The 15,359-nt window shown below is 54.0% G+C and overlaps 3 protein-coding genes across 5 annotated transcripts in view; 1 reads left to right on the top strand and 2 right to left on the bottom strand.

Annotated features, from left to right (window-relative positions):
• Positions 1-945: 945 nt before the first annotated feature.
• Positions 946-6,158, bottom strand: qrsl1 (glutaminyl-tRNA amidotransferase subunit QRSL1). Its single transcript, XM_018731868.2, is given in 12 exon segments — positions 946-1,514; positions 1,901-2,106; positions 2,712-2,829; positions 2,920-3,112; positions 3,348-3,460; positions 3,610-3,785; positions 4,353-4,514; positions 4,611-4,707; positions 5,392-5,490; positions 5,581-5,722; positions 5,724-5,741; positions 6,029-6,158. Coding segments are annotated over 12 exon segments (1,566 nt in total). The 5' UTR covers positions 6,053-6,158; the 3' UTR covers positions 946-1,296.
• A 93-nt stretch (positions 6,159-6,251) lies between these two features.
• Positions 6,252-14,168, top strand: rtn4ip1 (reticulon 4 interacting protein 1). The gene is made up of 10 exons (XM_029258647.1): positions 6,252-6,781; positions 6,946-7,097; positions 7,598-7,666; positions 8,339-8,463; positions 8,909-8,957; positions 9,684-9,820; positions 9,956-10,139; positions 12,813-12,905; positions 13,576-13,723; positions 13,929-14,168. Exons 1-9 carry the CDS (start codon positions 6,529-6,531, stop codon positions 13,696-13,698), a joined length of 1,185 nt encoding a protein of 394 aa, XP_029114480.1. The 5' UTR covers positions 6,252-6,528; the 3' UTR covers positions 13,699-13,723; positions 13,929-14,168.
• The window catches only part of crybg1a (crystallin beta-gamma domain containing 1a), a 37,303-nt gene continuing 35,965 nt past the window's right edge, over positions 14,022-15,359 (bottom strand). For 2 of the 3 annotated variants that reach the window (XM_018731858.2, XM_029258646.1), the window contains exon 21: positions 14,022-15,049. In XM_018731858.2, the coding sequence (XP_018587374.2) occupies positions 14,961-15,049 (89 nt within the window). In that variant the 3' untranslated portion in view covers positions 14,022-14,960. The remainder of the gene's footprint in view (positions 15,050-15,359) is intronic. The other variant, XM_029258645.1, reaches the window with a different exon arrangement.

The following is a 15,359-nucleotide window of genomic DNA, read 5'->3' as shown; positions in this document are numbered from 1 at the left end:
CCTTGTTCTTTCTGCCGAAAGACCCCGATCCAGTTCCTTTACCGCTATTTGACCCACCTTTCCCATGTGGCATTTTACGCTGCTGTGCCCACAAAACAGGAAGTAGGCCTCGTTATTCTGAGCGCGACAGAAAGAGGGACGCCGAGGGCCGAAGAGCCAATGACAGCAGTCACTTTTATTCGTATTTAGCAAGTGGCCACTTCAGCTCCAGGTGGACATGGACGGGACTTGCAGACTGGACAGCAGTGCCCTCTGACCGGGGACTTTCACGTCACCCGATCAGCGGCTGCAATTTCACATGTCGCCGCGATGCTAGCTGGTTGCAGGGGTTGCCACGGCAACAGAGCTCCGATTGGCTGAGCCCCTGCCGGTCGACGGTGGTACGCGGAGGTGGAATGGGGTGCCATCCAGGGCCGCCGTGAGTGCCAAGTCCCCGAAGAGGGAGCATGTTGTCTTCTGGTGGCCTTTACCGCGCCGGCGGAGGAACGCGGTCACGAGTGCGTGCGGCTCTGACTTCATTAATCTGTCCGTGGGCTTCAACATTTACGCACGAAAGCCACAGCGGGGGAAGAACCAAGACATAGAGCGAGACCTAGAGTCACCTCACACACAGTCCGGAAAAGGCCGCGTCCAGTTCAGCACAGGCGCGTAAAGTAAGAGAGTTTGGAGAAGGGGCCCCTGACAGAGCCGCCCTGTTAAGTTGTACCCCCCCCCCGCCGCCTGCAGCACACGATGGACCCTTTATCGCGGCTCCTCTAGTGCGTTAGGAAGACGAGCTGCTGGTCGGTGTCCATCAGCCCCTTGGGCCGAGACTAAAAATCAGTGCATGCAGCCGCTGCGTGGTGAGGGGTGGCTTGGTACTCGTCCCTTTATTTGTATGAATCTTAAGGCCTCTATTAGCATTTTGGAAAGGGAGGAAGTCTTTATGATTCATCGCTCTGTGTGCGTGTGGGGTCCTCAGCAGAAAGGAATCGTGGAACTCACATCTTAGCTGAATAACTTAACACCTTTATTTAGAAAGGGCTGCTTTCCTCTCATACCAGCAGACGGCTCCCACGTCTCCTGCGGGGGGTTTGCAGCACGTGCGGGACGACACACACCCGGCACACTTGGCCACGACAGACTTTTCGACTTATCCTAACCCGAGGCCCACCTTCACATCAAGAACATAAGGTAATATACCCATACGTTTCACCCCGAACCGTAGCCTCTTACAGCAGCGTGCGAGAATCACTGTTCTCAAACTGTATTGTCCCCCTAGGCGTCCACTCTAAGTCCAGCGGGGAGCCGGTGACATCACAGCACCGATGTCCGCACCCTGCCGGGGACGCCGGCCTCTCGCTCCGCTTGGCTCACATCCTGGGGCAGCTGGATGGCTGGGAACTCCAGGCGTTGCTCCAGCCACTTGGCCACGCCCAGAAGCTGCCAGTCATGCGAGGCTCGGCCAATCAGCTGCAGGCTGATGGGGAGGCCTCTGCTCGACAGTGCCGTCGGCACGGTGACGGCGGGGAGGCCTGATGGAGCAGAAGCACAGATGAGAGGAGGGCAGAAAGAAGAAATGCTCTCCAGATCATTTAACCTTCTTCCTGAGAACTGCACTGTGTGTCCAGCCGAGGTTTGGGGTGCCTCTGGAGCTGTTGCCATGGTAACCATGGTGCAGTGCGGTGTTGCGTCTGCCACAGTAAAGTTATGAAGTGCCTTGGCATCCAGATGCTACAGCTGCTCTGGAACCCGACAAAAGGGTCACAATAACCAGATGTTTAGAGCTACACATGTGCCCACCTTGGTAAACATCTCCGCTGCCATGGTAACCAAATGAGCTGAACATACAGATGCTTAAAGTGCGTTGGCGACACACTGAGTGATGTCAAGGGTGCTGTTTCTATGGCAGCCGACGCACCTGCCATGTTGACGGGCTGTGTGAAGACGTCCTCCTGTGCGCTGCGGGTCCGGTTGTCCTCCTGGATGAAATCGCAGTAACGCACGGCGTCTCCCAGGGTGGTGGGGGTGAGCAGCACGTCCACCCCGTCGCGAAACACCCGCGCGAAGTCCTGCGCGATCAGTCGGCGCACCTTCTGGGCCTTCATAAAGTAGCGCTCGTAGTTGCTGAGGGGGCAGGCGGTGAGGGGAACGATCACAGAGCAGACATCGATAATCAAACCCAGAGAAACAGACAAGAAACAAAGATGAACGTGAGCCGTGTTTCAAACAACTGTGGTAATCCAGGGGGGTACGACTGGAAAGAGCACCGTATTGCTGTTGGGTCTCTTCTCCAAGGAGACTTACACTGCTTCTTACAGTGATTTGCTAGTTCAAACAGCTGGGTACATGTTCACTGTATCAGTTTGGGAAAAACAGCAGGAGGTGGGCTATGAGCCCAGATCCTTCGACCAGCAGGTAATGTGGCTTTAGCTGCTACGCCACCTTCTGACTGGGTCAAGCGTCAAAGTAAATACTGGACGTGTTTCTGCTTTAGTGAATGATAAAGCAATAATGTGCATCACAGAGTTATCAACAAAAGAAAAAATTCTCTTCTGTGCAAGGCCAAAAACAAGTGTTTTTTAGTCACACACACACACAGCTACTTATTTAGACCACTGAGACCCTTTTGAAAATAAGATGAGTGAAAATGACCCTTCCAGTAACATCCGTCCTTGTGACTCATCTCTGGATGATGCAGGGTAGCCATGGTGACGCTACAGGATGCTCACCGCTTCAGCAGAAAATAGTTTCCTGCCAAGATCCTCCGCCTGACCACATCGTTGAAGCCTTCGTGGCACGTTGCTGCGTACAGAGCCTCGGTCGAGTCGTTGACCTCACTGCGGTGGCCTGGGGCACGGGGAAGGGGCAGGGTGAGCACGGTACAAGAGGGCACCGCCCCGAGCCTTTCGTCCACGGGCCCCGAAAGCGCAGGTTTACCATATTGGAGGCCGTCGAACCGCGCCATGTTGGAGGCCACCTCCGCCGTACACAGCACATGGTAGCACACGATGGAGTGCTGGGTGTGAGGGAGGGACACCTGCTCCACGGACGCTCCCCCCCTCTCGAGCAGGTCGGCCACGCGCCCCCACTGGCACAGCGTCTCCGCGGACAGACCCGGGGCATGGTACTCCTGTCGGGGCAAACAACGGTCACGCAACGTAGCGGCAACATCAGCCTTCGAAGCAGCACCGTCGGACTGAGAGACGACAATACGAATCGTATTATAAACACGACAGAAAGAAACCAAGTGAAAAGGGTTCGAGGAAGAGAAACACTTGAAAGTTTCTTTCCAAAACGTGAACAAAGGGAGCGATCAGGGTCCCGGTGCGGTTCGTTAGCGGCATCCCGTTCAGCCCGAGCCGTACCTTCGGGATGCCCACGCGGATTCTTGCGATATCGATGTCATCGGGCAAGTGCGGGGGTGCGGCGGGAGGGGGGATCGTCGTGGAGTCCCTGACGTCGAGACCCCGGAGGACCCCTGCAATACCACACGGTCCCGTCACGGTCGGACGGACACGGCGAGGATGGCTCCTCGCTTTCGGTTCACGAAACACTCTGATGATTTGAGCTTCCGGCTGGGAAGCAGGAGGCGTGGCTCGACGCGGCGCTCCCCGCGGGCGCTCGTACCCAAGGCGGTGGCGGCGTCATCAGCACTTCGGACCAGGATCCCTGGCACGTCCATCGAGTTCACCAGAGGGATGAGGCCATGGCGGGACAGAAGGCCATAGGTGGGTTTGAGGGCCACCAACCCGCAAAGGGCCCCCGGGTTCCGCGTGGAGCCTCCGCTGTCCGATCCCAGGGCGCTGCGGGGGAGGGAATTTAAAGGACGGCGTGACCCCAGGTTCAAACAGAGGACCATGGCAGCAGTAAAGATGGCCGTAACTCAGTGCTGTTGCACACGTCCCCCCCCATCTCTCCTCTCCACCTCATCAAAGGACATTTAACCACACTTTACTACACCCTAACCATAAGTCCTCACCCGTATGAGCAAGGTGACACATATTTCATTAATCTATTTATGCTTTTCTTTTAGTGGACCCTTCTCTCCGAGGTGACTCACGTTACGAGGTTTGTACCCCAATCTACTTATGCCGCCTTACCCGTTTATACGGCATGGTAATTTTTACTGTATCGATTAGGGGTTAGTACCTTGATCAAGGGCACCGCAGCAGCAGGGTATGGGACATGAACCTGAGTCCTTTGAGCTCAAGGTGACAGTCCTCATCTCCGCACCCCCTGCTGCATGAAATCGTACCACTGACTTGCGTCTGATCAGGAGGAGGTGGACTAAACCAACAGTTCCCATGTTGCACAAACCAACTGCTGGAAGGAAGTGGTGACACTTAGAGGAGTTGTGAAAAAACACTGACAGGAAGCTGCCGAGGGAGGCCACAGCCGCCGCACTTCCTCCCGAGCTCCCGCCAGTGATCACCCAGTCCGAGCGCGGGTCCACGCCGGGTCGCTCGCGGTACTGAGCCGAGTAGCTCCAGGGGTTCCGGACCGGGCCGAACACGCCGTCGGTGCTGCCCGCCCTTCGTATCACACATGCAAACACACTCAACACGTGTGGCAACAAGCAATACTGGAAAGAAAACATCTGGAAAGTTATTCAGAAGAGAGGACTGTACCCCATCGCAAATTCATCTAAATTGGTCTTGCCGATGAGAACAGCACCCTGGTCCAAGAGCTTCTGAACCACCGTTGCCGTGTAGGGAGGGAAATAGCCTGAAATCACAGCACAGGAGAGCGTCGTGGAATAAAAGCATTGAAAGGAAATGCACAAGATCCCAGCGAGCGCCTGCACTGGGGGACCTACCCGTTAAACAAGGCCAAACTAATAATGATGGGATTCTGCACTAATGATGCTTCTGAAGTTACAAACAGAATCCCAGGTGTTCAGGAAACAAAGTCTGAAAATGAGCTGCGGGAATGAGAACTCGGAAAAACAAAGCGCAGAAGTTACAGCTGACTTGTCCCGGAGGGTTAGGGTTAGGTTTAGGTTTAGGTTAGTACAGCTACGATTCTCCATCAGAACAACGCGTCCAACTTCACTCTTCCATATAAGGAGCCGAACTGCAGCGACTCGTGACTATGGCTCCATTGATGATTAACTACAGACCATATAAGATGACAAAAATGACCGCGGTCATGAATTCCGCGTTCAAAAGACCTCCCAGGAAACTGAGATGATGACAAGAAAACAGGAAACATGCGCTAACGTTTCTAAATCGAACGCCTGCCGTAGGTCACTGGAAAACGGTGACACGGCAGCCGAAAAAAGCGGCGAGGCTCGGGTGGCGCGGGGAGTTCGGAGGATCGGCATCGTTTGTGCCGCGAGCGCGGGACCCGCGGCCGAGGGAAAGGAAGCTGACCCGACGCGGCCGTGACCCCGGATGACCCCGCCGTCACCTTTCAGCATGTGAGAGGCGCACGTGGTCTCTATGTTCTCCGTGCAGAAGTTGTCCTTCACGGAGAAGGGGATTCCGTCCAGAGGGCCCCTGGGTTTCCCTGGAGGAGGAGAACGATCCCGATGAGTCAATGGAGAGGCTGTCAGCGACCGCCCTGGTCTCTCGCGCACGCGCACGCACGCACACGCACCTTCGAGGAAGCGCCTCTCGGCCTCGCTCGCCTGCCGCAGCGCCTGCTCCTCGGTCACGGTGACGAAGGCGTTGAGGAAGCCGGTCCTCTTCACCTGCTCCAGGCACCTGGTGCAGAGCTCGGTGGGGGACACGCGGCCCCCCCCGCAGGGCCTGGGACACCTGCAGAGACACAGACAGACAGCACCTGAGCTCGCGCCCTCACAGCCCCTCCCCCCCCCAGTGCCTAAATCGAGGTGTCGCTGACGCTGTCCAGGGGACACCATATATTTATAATCCCTGGACAGACAGAGGATGGCGGCGCTGCCTTCACATATAAAAAGGGACACAATTTAGTTTCAGTAACGGCGCGCCTCCTCACTGCAAAACACAAACAAAGAATGGTGCTGCACTAATTAGCAAAACAGAACGCGTATTAATTCCGGGGGCACAGCGTGGAGGAGACTCACTTCTCTTATTGTCAAACCCAGCATGTCTCAGATCTCTTTGCTTCTTTTTTTTTTTAATGAAAAGCAGCTTCGGTCCTGCTCGAACAACCTTCAGATCGTGGGGAACCAGGAGGCGGCCATCTTGGTTTCGTTTCGACCTCGCAACGTCGCGCCACCCGATTGGCTCGTGCAAGGAAACCGCGCGATCCCATTGGTGGAGACGGTCGGGGGCGCGGCGCGTCACCGGCGGGCTGCTCGTCGCCACCTGCGCGCTTCTCTCACGGTGGGCTTCAATGGCTTTAGTGGCTCAAAGCGGGAAACGGGCGTCACTGAGAGGAATTCGACGTTTGCGTGATAGTTGCACAGCACCGAGCTTCTTCTTGGCCGCGCATGCGCGCAAGTAGAGCCGCGTTGGTTGGGCTGGCTGTTGTTGTGGAGCAGTGAGAAGTTTCCTGCCCTGAGGTCAGAGGTCAGAGGTCAGACCGAGAAGGCGAAGCACTAGCTAGCAGTCCGCGGACACGATGGCGCGTCTGTCCCGCGGGGCGGCGTGGGCTCGGCTGCTGGCCGCCCCCGGGGGGGGTCGGGGGGTCCGAGGGCTGAGCGCCTCCGCCCCCCGGGCGACCGTCATGGCCGCCTGGGTCATCGACAGCTACGGCCCCAACGAGGTGCTGAGGTTCACCGAAAACGCCCCTTTCCCCGCGATCCGTTACCCCAACGAGGTCATCGTGAAGGTGCTCTCCGCGGGCCTCAACCCCATAGACCTGAGCATGAGAGGTGAGTGTGAGGGTCGCGCCTCTGCCGAAGGGCCTTCTCCGGCTCCTTGGCCCGGAAACCGGCGCTTCGCCCGCGCTTGTCCGCGAGGCTGCGGTCGTCCCGAGGCTCCCGCCACGGGTTCGGGTTCGGCACGCGTCAACAGGCCTCCGCCTTCCGTCGCTCAGGTGGGTATGGAGCCGCGACCCTCAGGATGAGGCGCGACCCCCTCAACGTCAACCGGAGCGGCGGCGAGTTCCCGCTGATCCTGGGCCGCGACGTGTCCGGCGTCGTCATGGAGTGCGGCCTCAGCGTGACCTGCTTCCGGCCGGGAGACAAGGTACCGGAATTTGAGAGCGACGGTACTGTATTTGTGCACATATTTTAAAGAGGATGAAAAACGGAAATATTCTCCTTGCGTAAGTATTCAGTCCCCACACGTGAATATTTATGAGTCGTCCGTAATCCAGGAATTGCTGACAGCCGTCAAGGGTCTGAATACTTTTGCAAGGCGCTGTATCTGTATCGAAACGAAAAATGTTTTTACCATACACACGGTGTATATGTACCTTTATTCATTTAGAGGTAGACCTCTTGGGGGTGCCGTGCCTTCGCTGTAGCCCTGTCTGCTTTAGGGGGTTGTTTTGGAACAGCCCTTTTGTGGTGTTAAAAGCTTCTAGAAGAATCGAGCAGAAGTGGTCACCTTGTTCAGTGTCTGGTCGTTGTGTGGTCAGTGTCTGCTCAGTGTGGTGTGAGGAATGCCGACGTCCTGCTCGCCGTCTCTCCTGGTTAATAGCTCTCTGTCGGCGCTAACCCGGCGGCTGCTGTTTCTGTGCACAGGTGTGGGCGGCCGTCCCTCCGTGGAAACAGGGCAGCCTGGCCGAATTTGTGGTCCTCAGCGGGAACGAGGTGCGACCGCAGGAACCGACCTTCGCTGGCTTCGCGGAGGATGATGATGATGATGATGATGATGATGAAGTTTTTTTCCCCGATTCAAGGGATGCCAGTTTATGTTCCGTGTCGACACTGCGGTTGAAACAGTTCTGTTGTAAAAACACGGTCAATGTCATGACAATGACAAAGCCTTACAGCAGAAGGGCTTCGCCCGGGCGGTCCGGTTCTCACCGGTCCCGTCCCAGACGGAGCCATTGTTCACAGTCCGCTGTTGACGACTGGAGGTGACCGCAGGGCCCTGAGTAAGCGCGACCGTGTCCTCCCTGGGAGCGGTCCTCCTGAAAGCTCCAGGGCCGCCCAAGCTTTGGGAAAACGCCTTTGGCGCCATGTGAAGGCTTAGTGAAGCGTGCGTCGCTAATTAATGTCTCATTAAGGGCGTTTTTGTGACCAAGAGCCGAACAAGGAGCAATTAGGGTTGCAGACAGGCTCCCCTGTGTGCGCTCTGCTTGACCGCTCCTGCTTTGTGTCTCGACCGCTATGAGCTCGCGGTGTCCGCCCGTGCGTTTGGTGCGTCCCCAAGCTTTGCCGAGATGATGTGTTTGTCACCAGGCTGGTCTCGGGGGCCGGCGGGGGAGGGTGCCCTGTTCCATTCTTCTCTCATGGCGGGGGGGTGGTCGCTCTGTCCAGGTGTCGCTGAAGCCTGGGTCGCTGAGCCACCCCGAGGCTGCAGCGGTCCCCTACGTGGCGTCAACGGCCTGGTCCACCCTCGTCAACAGCGCTGGGCTCAACAAGGACAACTGCTCCAAGAAACGGTGAGCTGCCCCAAGCTCCTCCTCCTTTGCTGGAGGACCACCCCGTTGCACGTGTCGACCCGAGTGTCCTCAGGGGACCCTCGGTAACAGCCTGTACGTAATTTTCCTGTGGAAGGGGGACCCATTGTCCTCGTGCGCGATCCTTCCTCTTGGCCCGGCAGCGGAGACCCATTAGCTGAACGGTGCATCTCGTTTCTCGGCACATTTTATGAATAGCTGGAAAGCTGCTTTATGGAACACTTTGTTGAAAGACTGATCCGTCCGTCCGTTCGTCCATCACACTTGATGGTCCATTTAGGTTCTCGGTGATCAGCTTCAGAACCGCTACACTTACGGCTAATCAAGTCTCACTGTTACTTGTTTGCAGAGCGTTCTTAAATTCGTCCTGTAGTCCCTTGTTGCCGAAATGAATATCGGTTCCGAGATCCGTCTTTCTCTCCAACAGGGTTTTGATCATCGGGGCATCAGGAGGAGTTGGAACCTTCGCCATCCAGGTAATAATAACAGGAAGGGAAAAAATAAATTGTTGAATTTAAAAGACTCTTTTCCCCTAAAGTGACATACAACTGAAGGTAAACAAAGTGCATTGAGAGCAGACAAAGAGCTATGGACACACGGCTTGTGTGTGTGACACCACCATGTTACTGGTTCACATTCCTCCAGTAGCTCCTTTAGAAGTGACATTCAAATAGCAAATGCATAGATAATCATAGCAGATGGTGTTGGACTCATTGACGGAGCTGTCAGGAGATTAGGAGACAAGTGGCTCTCAAAGAGATGGGTTCGAGACCCTTCCTCAGTGTGGGGGGAAGGATTCGGCAGCTCCGAGGAACACGGGGAGCTCATTTCACTACATTGGGGTCAAAACTAAGAACCTACTGACTTTCGGTTTTGGACCCTTGTGAGTGGGACCACCAGAGGTGTGGGAGTAGGGAGTGATCAGATCCTGTAGGTACTGGGAGCAGATCCCTTAACCGTTTTGTAGACGACATCCAGAATCTCCAAACTGAAAGGGGGGGCTATAAGCAGACATTTACGGCAGATTTATGGAAAATGTTCCCGTTTGGTAACTTGAGGTTTAGCCGTACGGTACCGTGTGACCTCTGACTGCGACACTCGTTTGGTTTCCAGTACCACAGCGGTGGTGAAATTGTCTCAATTCCCTCCGCACGTGTCGGATCCACCTCCGTTAAAGGTCTTGAACATTTGCTTCCCTGCAGATGGTGAAAGCCTGGGGCGGGCATGTGACTGCAGTGTGCTCCCAGAATGCCGAGGGGCTCGTGAGAGGATTGGGCGCCGACCACGTGGTCGATTACGCAACCGGCGCTGTCGACATCAAGCTGAAGACCCTCGACAAGTGAGTCGGTCGGTGGGCGCGAGACGTCAGGCTGCTGACGGGTTCACTCTCCGGTGTAACTGGGCTCCGCCGTTGGAGCTCCTCTTCCACGTATGTGATGTGCTGCACAAGGCCTTGTCTCTCTCCTGGCTCCAGGTTCGACCTGATCTTGGACAGTGTGGGCGGGGACACGGAGAGATGGGCTCCGGGCCTCCTGAAGCCGTGGGCGGGGGCGAGGTACATTACCCTGGTAACGCCCTTCTTGAGGAACACAGACGCACTCGGCGTCGCCGACGGGATGATGCAGTCGGCGCTCACCATCGCCACCAAGGCACTGAAGGTAACATCGTGGCACTTCACATCAACCACTGAACCTGCGTGCGTGTGCATGCAGGTGATATGCACGGATGTTGGTGAAGAGCTCCCACTTCACTTTGCCACTGACCCAGTTTTGGAGACTTCCTCTGGAAAGGCCCCACCTCCATCTCACACCCTCTCTCCACAAAAGCCCCAGACCACACGGAGCTGTACCGCATGTGTTCTGTGACCCCGCCCACTTGTGTGTTCTCCAGCTGCAGCGCTCTCTCTCTTCCTGTATGTGTGGAACCCGTGTCCATAGAGTGTGCATGATGCAAAAACCGTGTGCTTATAGTTATTCATTTATCAGCCAATTTTGTCCAAAGTGCGAACAAAAGCACATCGACAAGAGAGGTACAGGTACAAACACGATTACTGAAGCACAGCTTGTTTACAGCCGTTGTCATGGCGCTAGTTTTCCAGTAGCTGCATGCTGAAGAAATATTCAAATAGCAAATACAAAGATGATCATAGCAGGTGGGGTTTGGACTCATTTATGGAGCTGTCAGATATCAGGAGAGCAGTGGCTCTCAAAGAGATTGGATAGTCAAGGGGATTCAGCAGCTCTGAGGGATGCTGGGAACTCATTCTGCCACACTCACTAGTGGTTGTTTGCTGGATTGGAGAAAGAACATATTTTGGGGCAGCAGGTGATGTAGTGGTTAGAGCTGCTGGTTGCTCTCAAAAATCCTGGGTTCAAATCCCCACTTCTGCTGCAGTACCCTTGATCAAGGTGTTTAGCTTGAACAGATCCAGTAAATATTACCCTGCTGTGTAAATGGTTAAATCAGTGTAAGTAGCTCAGTGTGTAACCCTTACTTTGGACAAAGGAGTCAGGCCAGTAATCATCAGTATATGTTACAATAGGGGGTACAGTGGTGCAGCAGGTAGTGCTGGATGCTTGCAGGGCCTCTATTGCTTGGGTGTGGGTTTGAATCCTGCTCAGCATGTGTGCAGTTTACACACCTTCAGCATGTTCACAGTCCAAGACGTGTGTAAGAAAGTGATGGTTAAGCACTTCTTTACCATGGTTGTCCTGAGTCAGATTTGGCTGGTCAGCACGAAATCTACCAGCCCTCCATATAACATTGCGTATTATTATTATTATTATTATTATTATATTAGATATATTAACCTGGCAGGTTTTTTTTGCTGACAGTTAAGTTCCATAAGTGTCATATTGTCAGATTTGTAGTGTCAGATATAGTAACTGTCTGTTTATTGGCAGGGTGTGTGTGTGTGTGTGTGTGTGTGTGTGTGTGTGTGTGTGTGTGGGGGTCACCCGCGCCGTCTGCCACAGGATCGCTGAGGCAGCAGGATTCGGGCTGACGGAAGGCCGAGTTCAGGATTCCTCTGAGCTCACGCTCCCTCGCACCGGCAGCCGATCCCTTTGTCCACGCGGCGTGTCTGCAGCATGAGTCACCCGTCAGACCCACAGCGCCGCCTTCACCCACAGCGCCCCCTGGTGGCCCACCGCTGCGCCACCGTGTTTTCCTCTCCCACCTCCCTTTTCTTGTCGTTGTTCTCCACGCGAATCCGTCACAGCGCCGAACCCCTCCCCCGCCTGCGAACCCCTGCTCGGCCCAAGGTTCGCACGTGGGGGCCGACACGGCGACGACACACACCTGCCCTCGGTGGATCGAGGTCCCGCTGCCCCGAGTGATATGGGGGCCCTTGTCCCGGGTGCAAAACGGCCCCTCCCATCCCAGCTGTTGACCCCCCTCGGCTCCCGGGGACTAAACCCTGTCCCGCTCAGCTGGACGGGGGGTCGGACCCCCAGATCGAGGGATCGTTGAACTTCGTTTGCACTCATTAAAATTCACGGAGAAACGGCCATTTACCACGTTTAAAGGGTAAAAGGCACGGCAGCTGCATGTGTGTTTTGTCTCCATGTCGCTCAGTTTTGGGTCTCGAAACTGTGGTTCTTGACACGCTGTATAGGAGGGGGTGAAGAAGGTCTGAGGGGAGCAGGTGACGGATGTTTTGTGCAGCTTTTTGAAGGTTCCCAGGAAGCGACACCCATCGTGGGCCCCGACCAAACCGCACCCCCCCGTTGTGGAAAAACACGGGCCGTGGCAGCCGCTATGTAACTTCACCCCAGCGCTAGAGGGTAACTCGACCCACAAAGCTGGGTGATCTCAACGAGGCCTGGAACCCAATCCCTACTGGTGCCAACCTGCAGTTCCCAGGACGGTCCCATCTACATTACTGTGGTGAAAACTCCCATTGTGGGGGGTCATTATGAACAAATAATTGTTCAACATAATGGCTAAATGTTCTCAGTTCTGGGCCCATTATTATAATTATTATTATTTGATAATTTTTATTGTATCAGTTCTGGGTCACTAACTTGATCAAGGCTTCTACAGCAAGAGGAGGGATTTGACCTGAGACTTTCATCTCCAACACTAACCGTTACACCCCCTGCTGCTTACTGCCTCTTACTGCTTCTCATCGTCTTGTTAACTGTGCAGTCTGCGGTTTACGTGCGTATCAGGTGTGCGTTTTAATTCATGAGGTGTAGGTGTAGTTCTTTTCGGGGATTCGAACCATCAACCTTACGGTTGCTAAACTGATACAGCCGGGTGTCGGCATGTTGTTGCTTGCGTAGCATGTAGCAGAGCGCAACCTCACTCGCTCTGTGTCTCCCTGACAGCACTTCTCCAAAGGGGTCCACTACCGCTGGGGGTTCTTCGCTCCAAGTGGACCGGCGCTCGATGAGGTCAGAGAGATGGTGGACGCTGGCCAGGTATGCGTGCGTGTGTGTGATGAATGGACCCCGACAGTGCGTAGCGATGGTGCTGTCATGGACCGCACCCCCCAGTGCTCGTCCCTAAATCCCGCCCTTTGTGTTAGTTCCGTGGTGTCCGGCGGCCCGCGGCGGGGCGCGTTTCTGTCCACGCCAGGGCTTTGTGGAGCGCGCTCAATGGAAGCAGATCGGCGATGACCTCACCGCGCCAGTCAGCGCTAATCGGACGGAGCGTCCCCGACCGGGTCACGCAGCAGATGGGGGAGTCGTTGGGAATTGTCCGCTGCCTTTATTGTCCTTTTTCTGATGGCCCTGCATTTATTTCAGACAAAGTAGGGTGTGGAATGTGGGGCCTGAGGGTGGGGTTGAGACCCGACGCATGGGGGAACCCCGGCTCTCTTGCTGGACGTTGCCTCGCAGCCCTCATCAATGGCAGGGGGAGGTGTCACAGGAAGTACAAATAAGGGAAGGAGAACGAGGAGAACGGCCCCCACGATAGCGCTGTCCAACATCTCCCTGTGGTAGAGGAGCTTGGGGCTCCTGCTGGTTTGAGTCCAGTGAGGTTCTCAGGCTTGGAAAAGAACAGCCTGCTGGGGCCTCATCAGCAGGGAGGGGTTCCTGTCCGCTCCGCTCTTCCCAGTATGCCTCACTTTCTCTTCCTGTCCCACAGATCCGCCCCGTTGTGGAGCAGCAGTTCTCCTTCTCCCAGGTGCCCCAGGCCTTCCTGAAGCTGGAGAAGGGCCATGCCCGCGGGAAGGTCGTGGTCAGCGTCGATGGGGATGGCATTCAGTGAGCAGTGAAGAAGGGATGCCATGAAGGTGAGGGGGGGGACGCTGACCAGAGGTGACCTTTGACTCCTCAGAGCAGCAGCCATGTGATGCTGTTGGTGAGATCTGTAACACACACGTTTGTGCCAAAACACAGAGTTGACTGCAGCGCTGGGGTGGGAGTGTGTGTGGAGGTAAAAACATTTGTTCGCCTGCAGTGTGTGTATCATCTTTTTTTCAACACCACTGCCTGCAGCAACAGAGGAAGAAGTTGAGGGTTCAGCGGTGAGGAGACGACGGTGATTTGCATCACAGAACTGGCACAAGGAAGTGGACAAAACAGTCATTCAAAATGTAACAGCATTTATTGTGGTTTAGAATTTACATTAAAAATACAGTAATGGCTGTGGGACAGTAAATGGTTTTCAGTTTGTCTAATTCTTACAGCATACAAAACATGTCTTTATATAGCAGATAGCTTCATGGAGTGAAAATGGAATTAAAATGTGAAATGGCTTTTTCCAAAATTAAACACATTGATTTATTTTTTAAAAGATAGGAATTGTGGTTTTTGAATCGGTACGCGTTTCGGGGGGGTATGGGGTTATGTTTCACTTTATATAAACGCAACAGAATTTAAAGCAGCATTAATAATTAACGTAACTGTATAAAAGTGTGTGAATTCTAGAAAACAAACAGCCCTTTACCCAGCTGTCCATGACCCTAAAACATGAACTGTGACCTGGCTAGGATCATAGGGGCTTCATGGGGAAGAAAAACAAATGGGGGGGGGGGGGGGGGGGATCAGTAAGGCAGCATTTACAAAGAACCAGCTGTTACCATGAACAACTGCCAGTGAACTCAGTAAACTAAAGCAGAGGAAGTACTGAATACTGTCTTTCCAACGAGTTCCACACCTCAATGAGCAGATACCGTTTTCGCACTTGAACATTAAGCGTAAACACCTTGTAAAATGTGACATGGTCTTCAGTGGTCTCATACTACTTGTGCGTTACTTAAAAATTACATTGTCCCGAGATTTTAGTTTTGAGAACCTAAGGTAAGTCATTGATAGATGGTATGAATAAGCCTGTGTCACTTTTGCATGATGATTTGACACCTGATCTGACAGCTTATACAGCAAACACAGGGACCTGCTAGTGGGGATCTTACAGAACGAGTATCAGAGCTCAGTGAGGCTGTTGGACGAACACATCTGTGGAGACCTGAGGCCTATCGTGCAGCTGCACCACAGGGCCCTGAGACCTGCTGAAGTCATGTCACCACATCAAACAATCTCCAAGTGCCATCTTTGGTTCAGTTTTCTTTCATCAAATTCATTAAGAATTACTTGATTTTTGTCGTACTGCTGGCCACCTGTAAAATAAACAAAAATTGATTTCAACATCCACATGAAACCTAAACGAGAGGGCAGGAGTTAAAGTACACGGTGCACTTCTTACAGTAACCGCTTGATGGCGCTAACAACCAAACAAAAATGATCAAGTGAAACATTCAGTAGGACCATTAGCATACCTCATATAGAATATAAAAATCTATTAAGAAGATGTCATAAGAAGACTTACTGAGGTCTCAAACTATCTAAGTTTTATTTTCACACCAGTTGTATAAGATTTCACCAAAAGGAAACATTGACCATGAAAAAGGAAGAGATGCTTGAAGTTTG

Source organism: Scleropages formosus, chromosome 15, assembly GCF_900964775.1.
Source record: "Scleropages formosus chromosome 15, fSclFor1.1, whole genome shotgun sequence".
Taxonomy (NCBI): domain Eukaryota; kingdom Metazoa; phylum Chordata; class Actinopteri; order Osteoglossiformes; family Osteoglossidae; genus Scleropages; species Scleropages formosus.
Note: the sequence above shows the minus strand (reverse complement) of the source record. Positions and strands in the feature narration are given on the sequence as shown.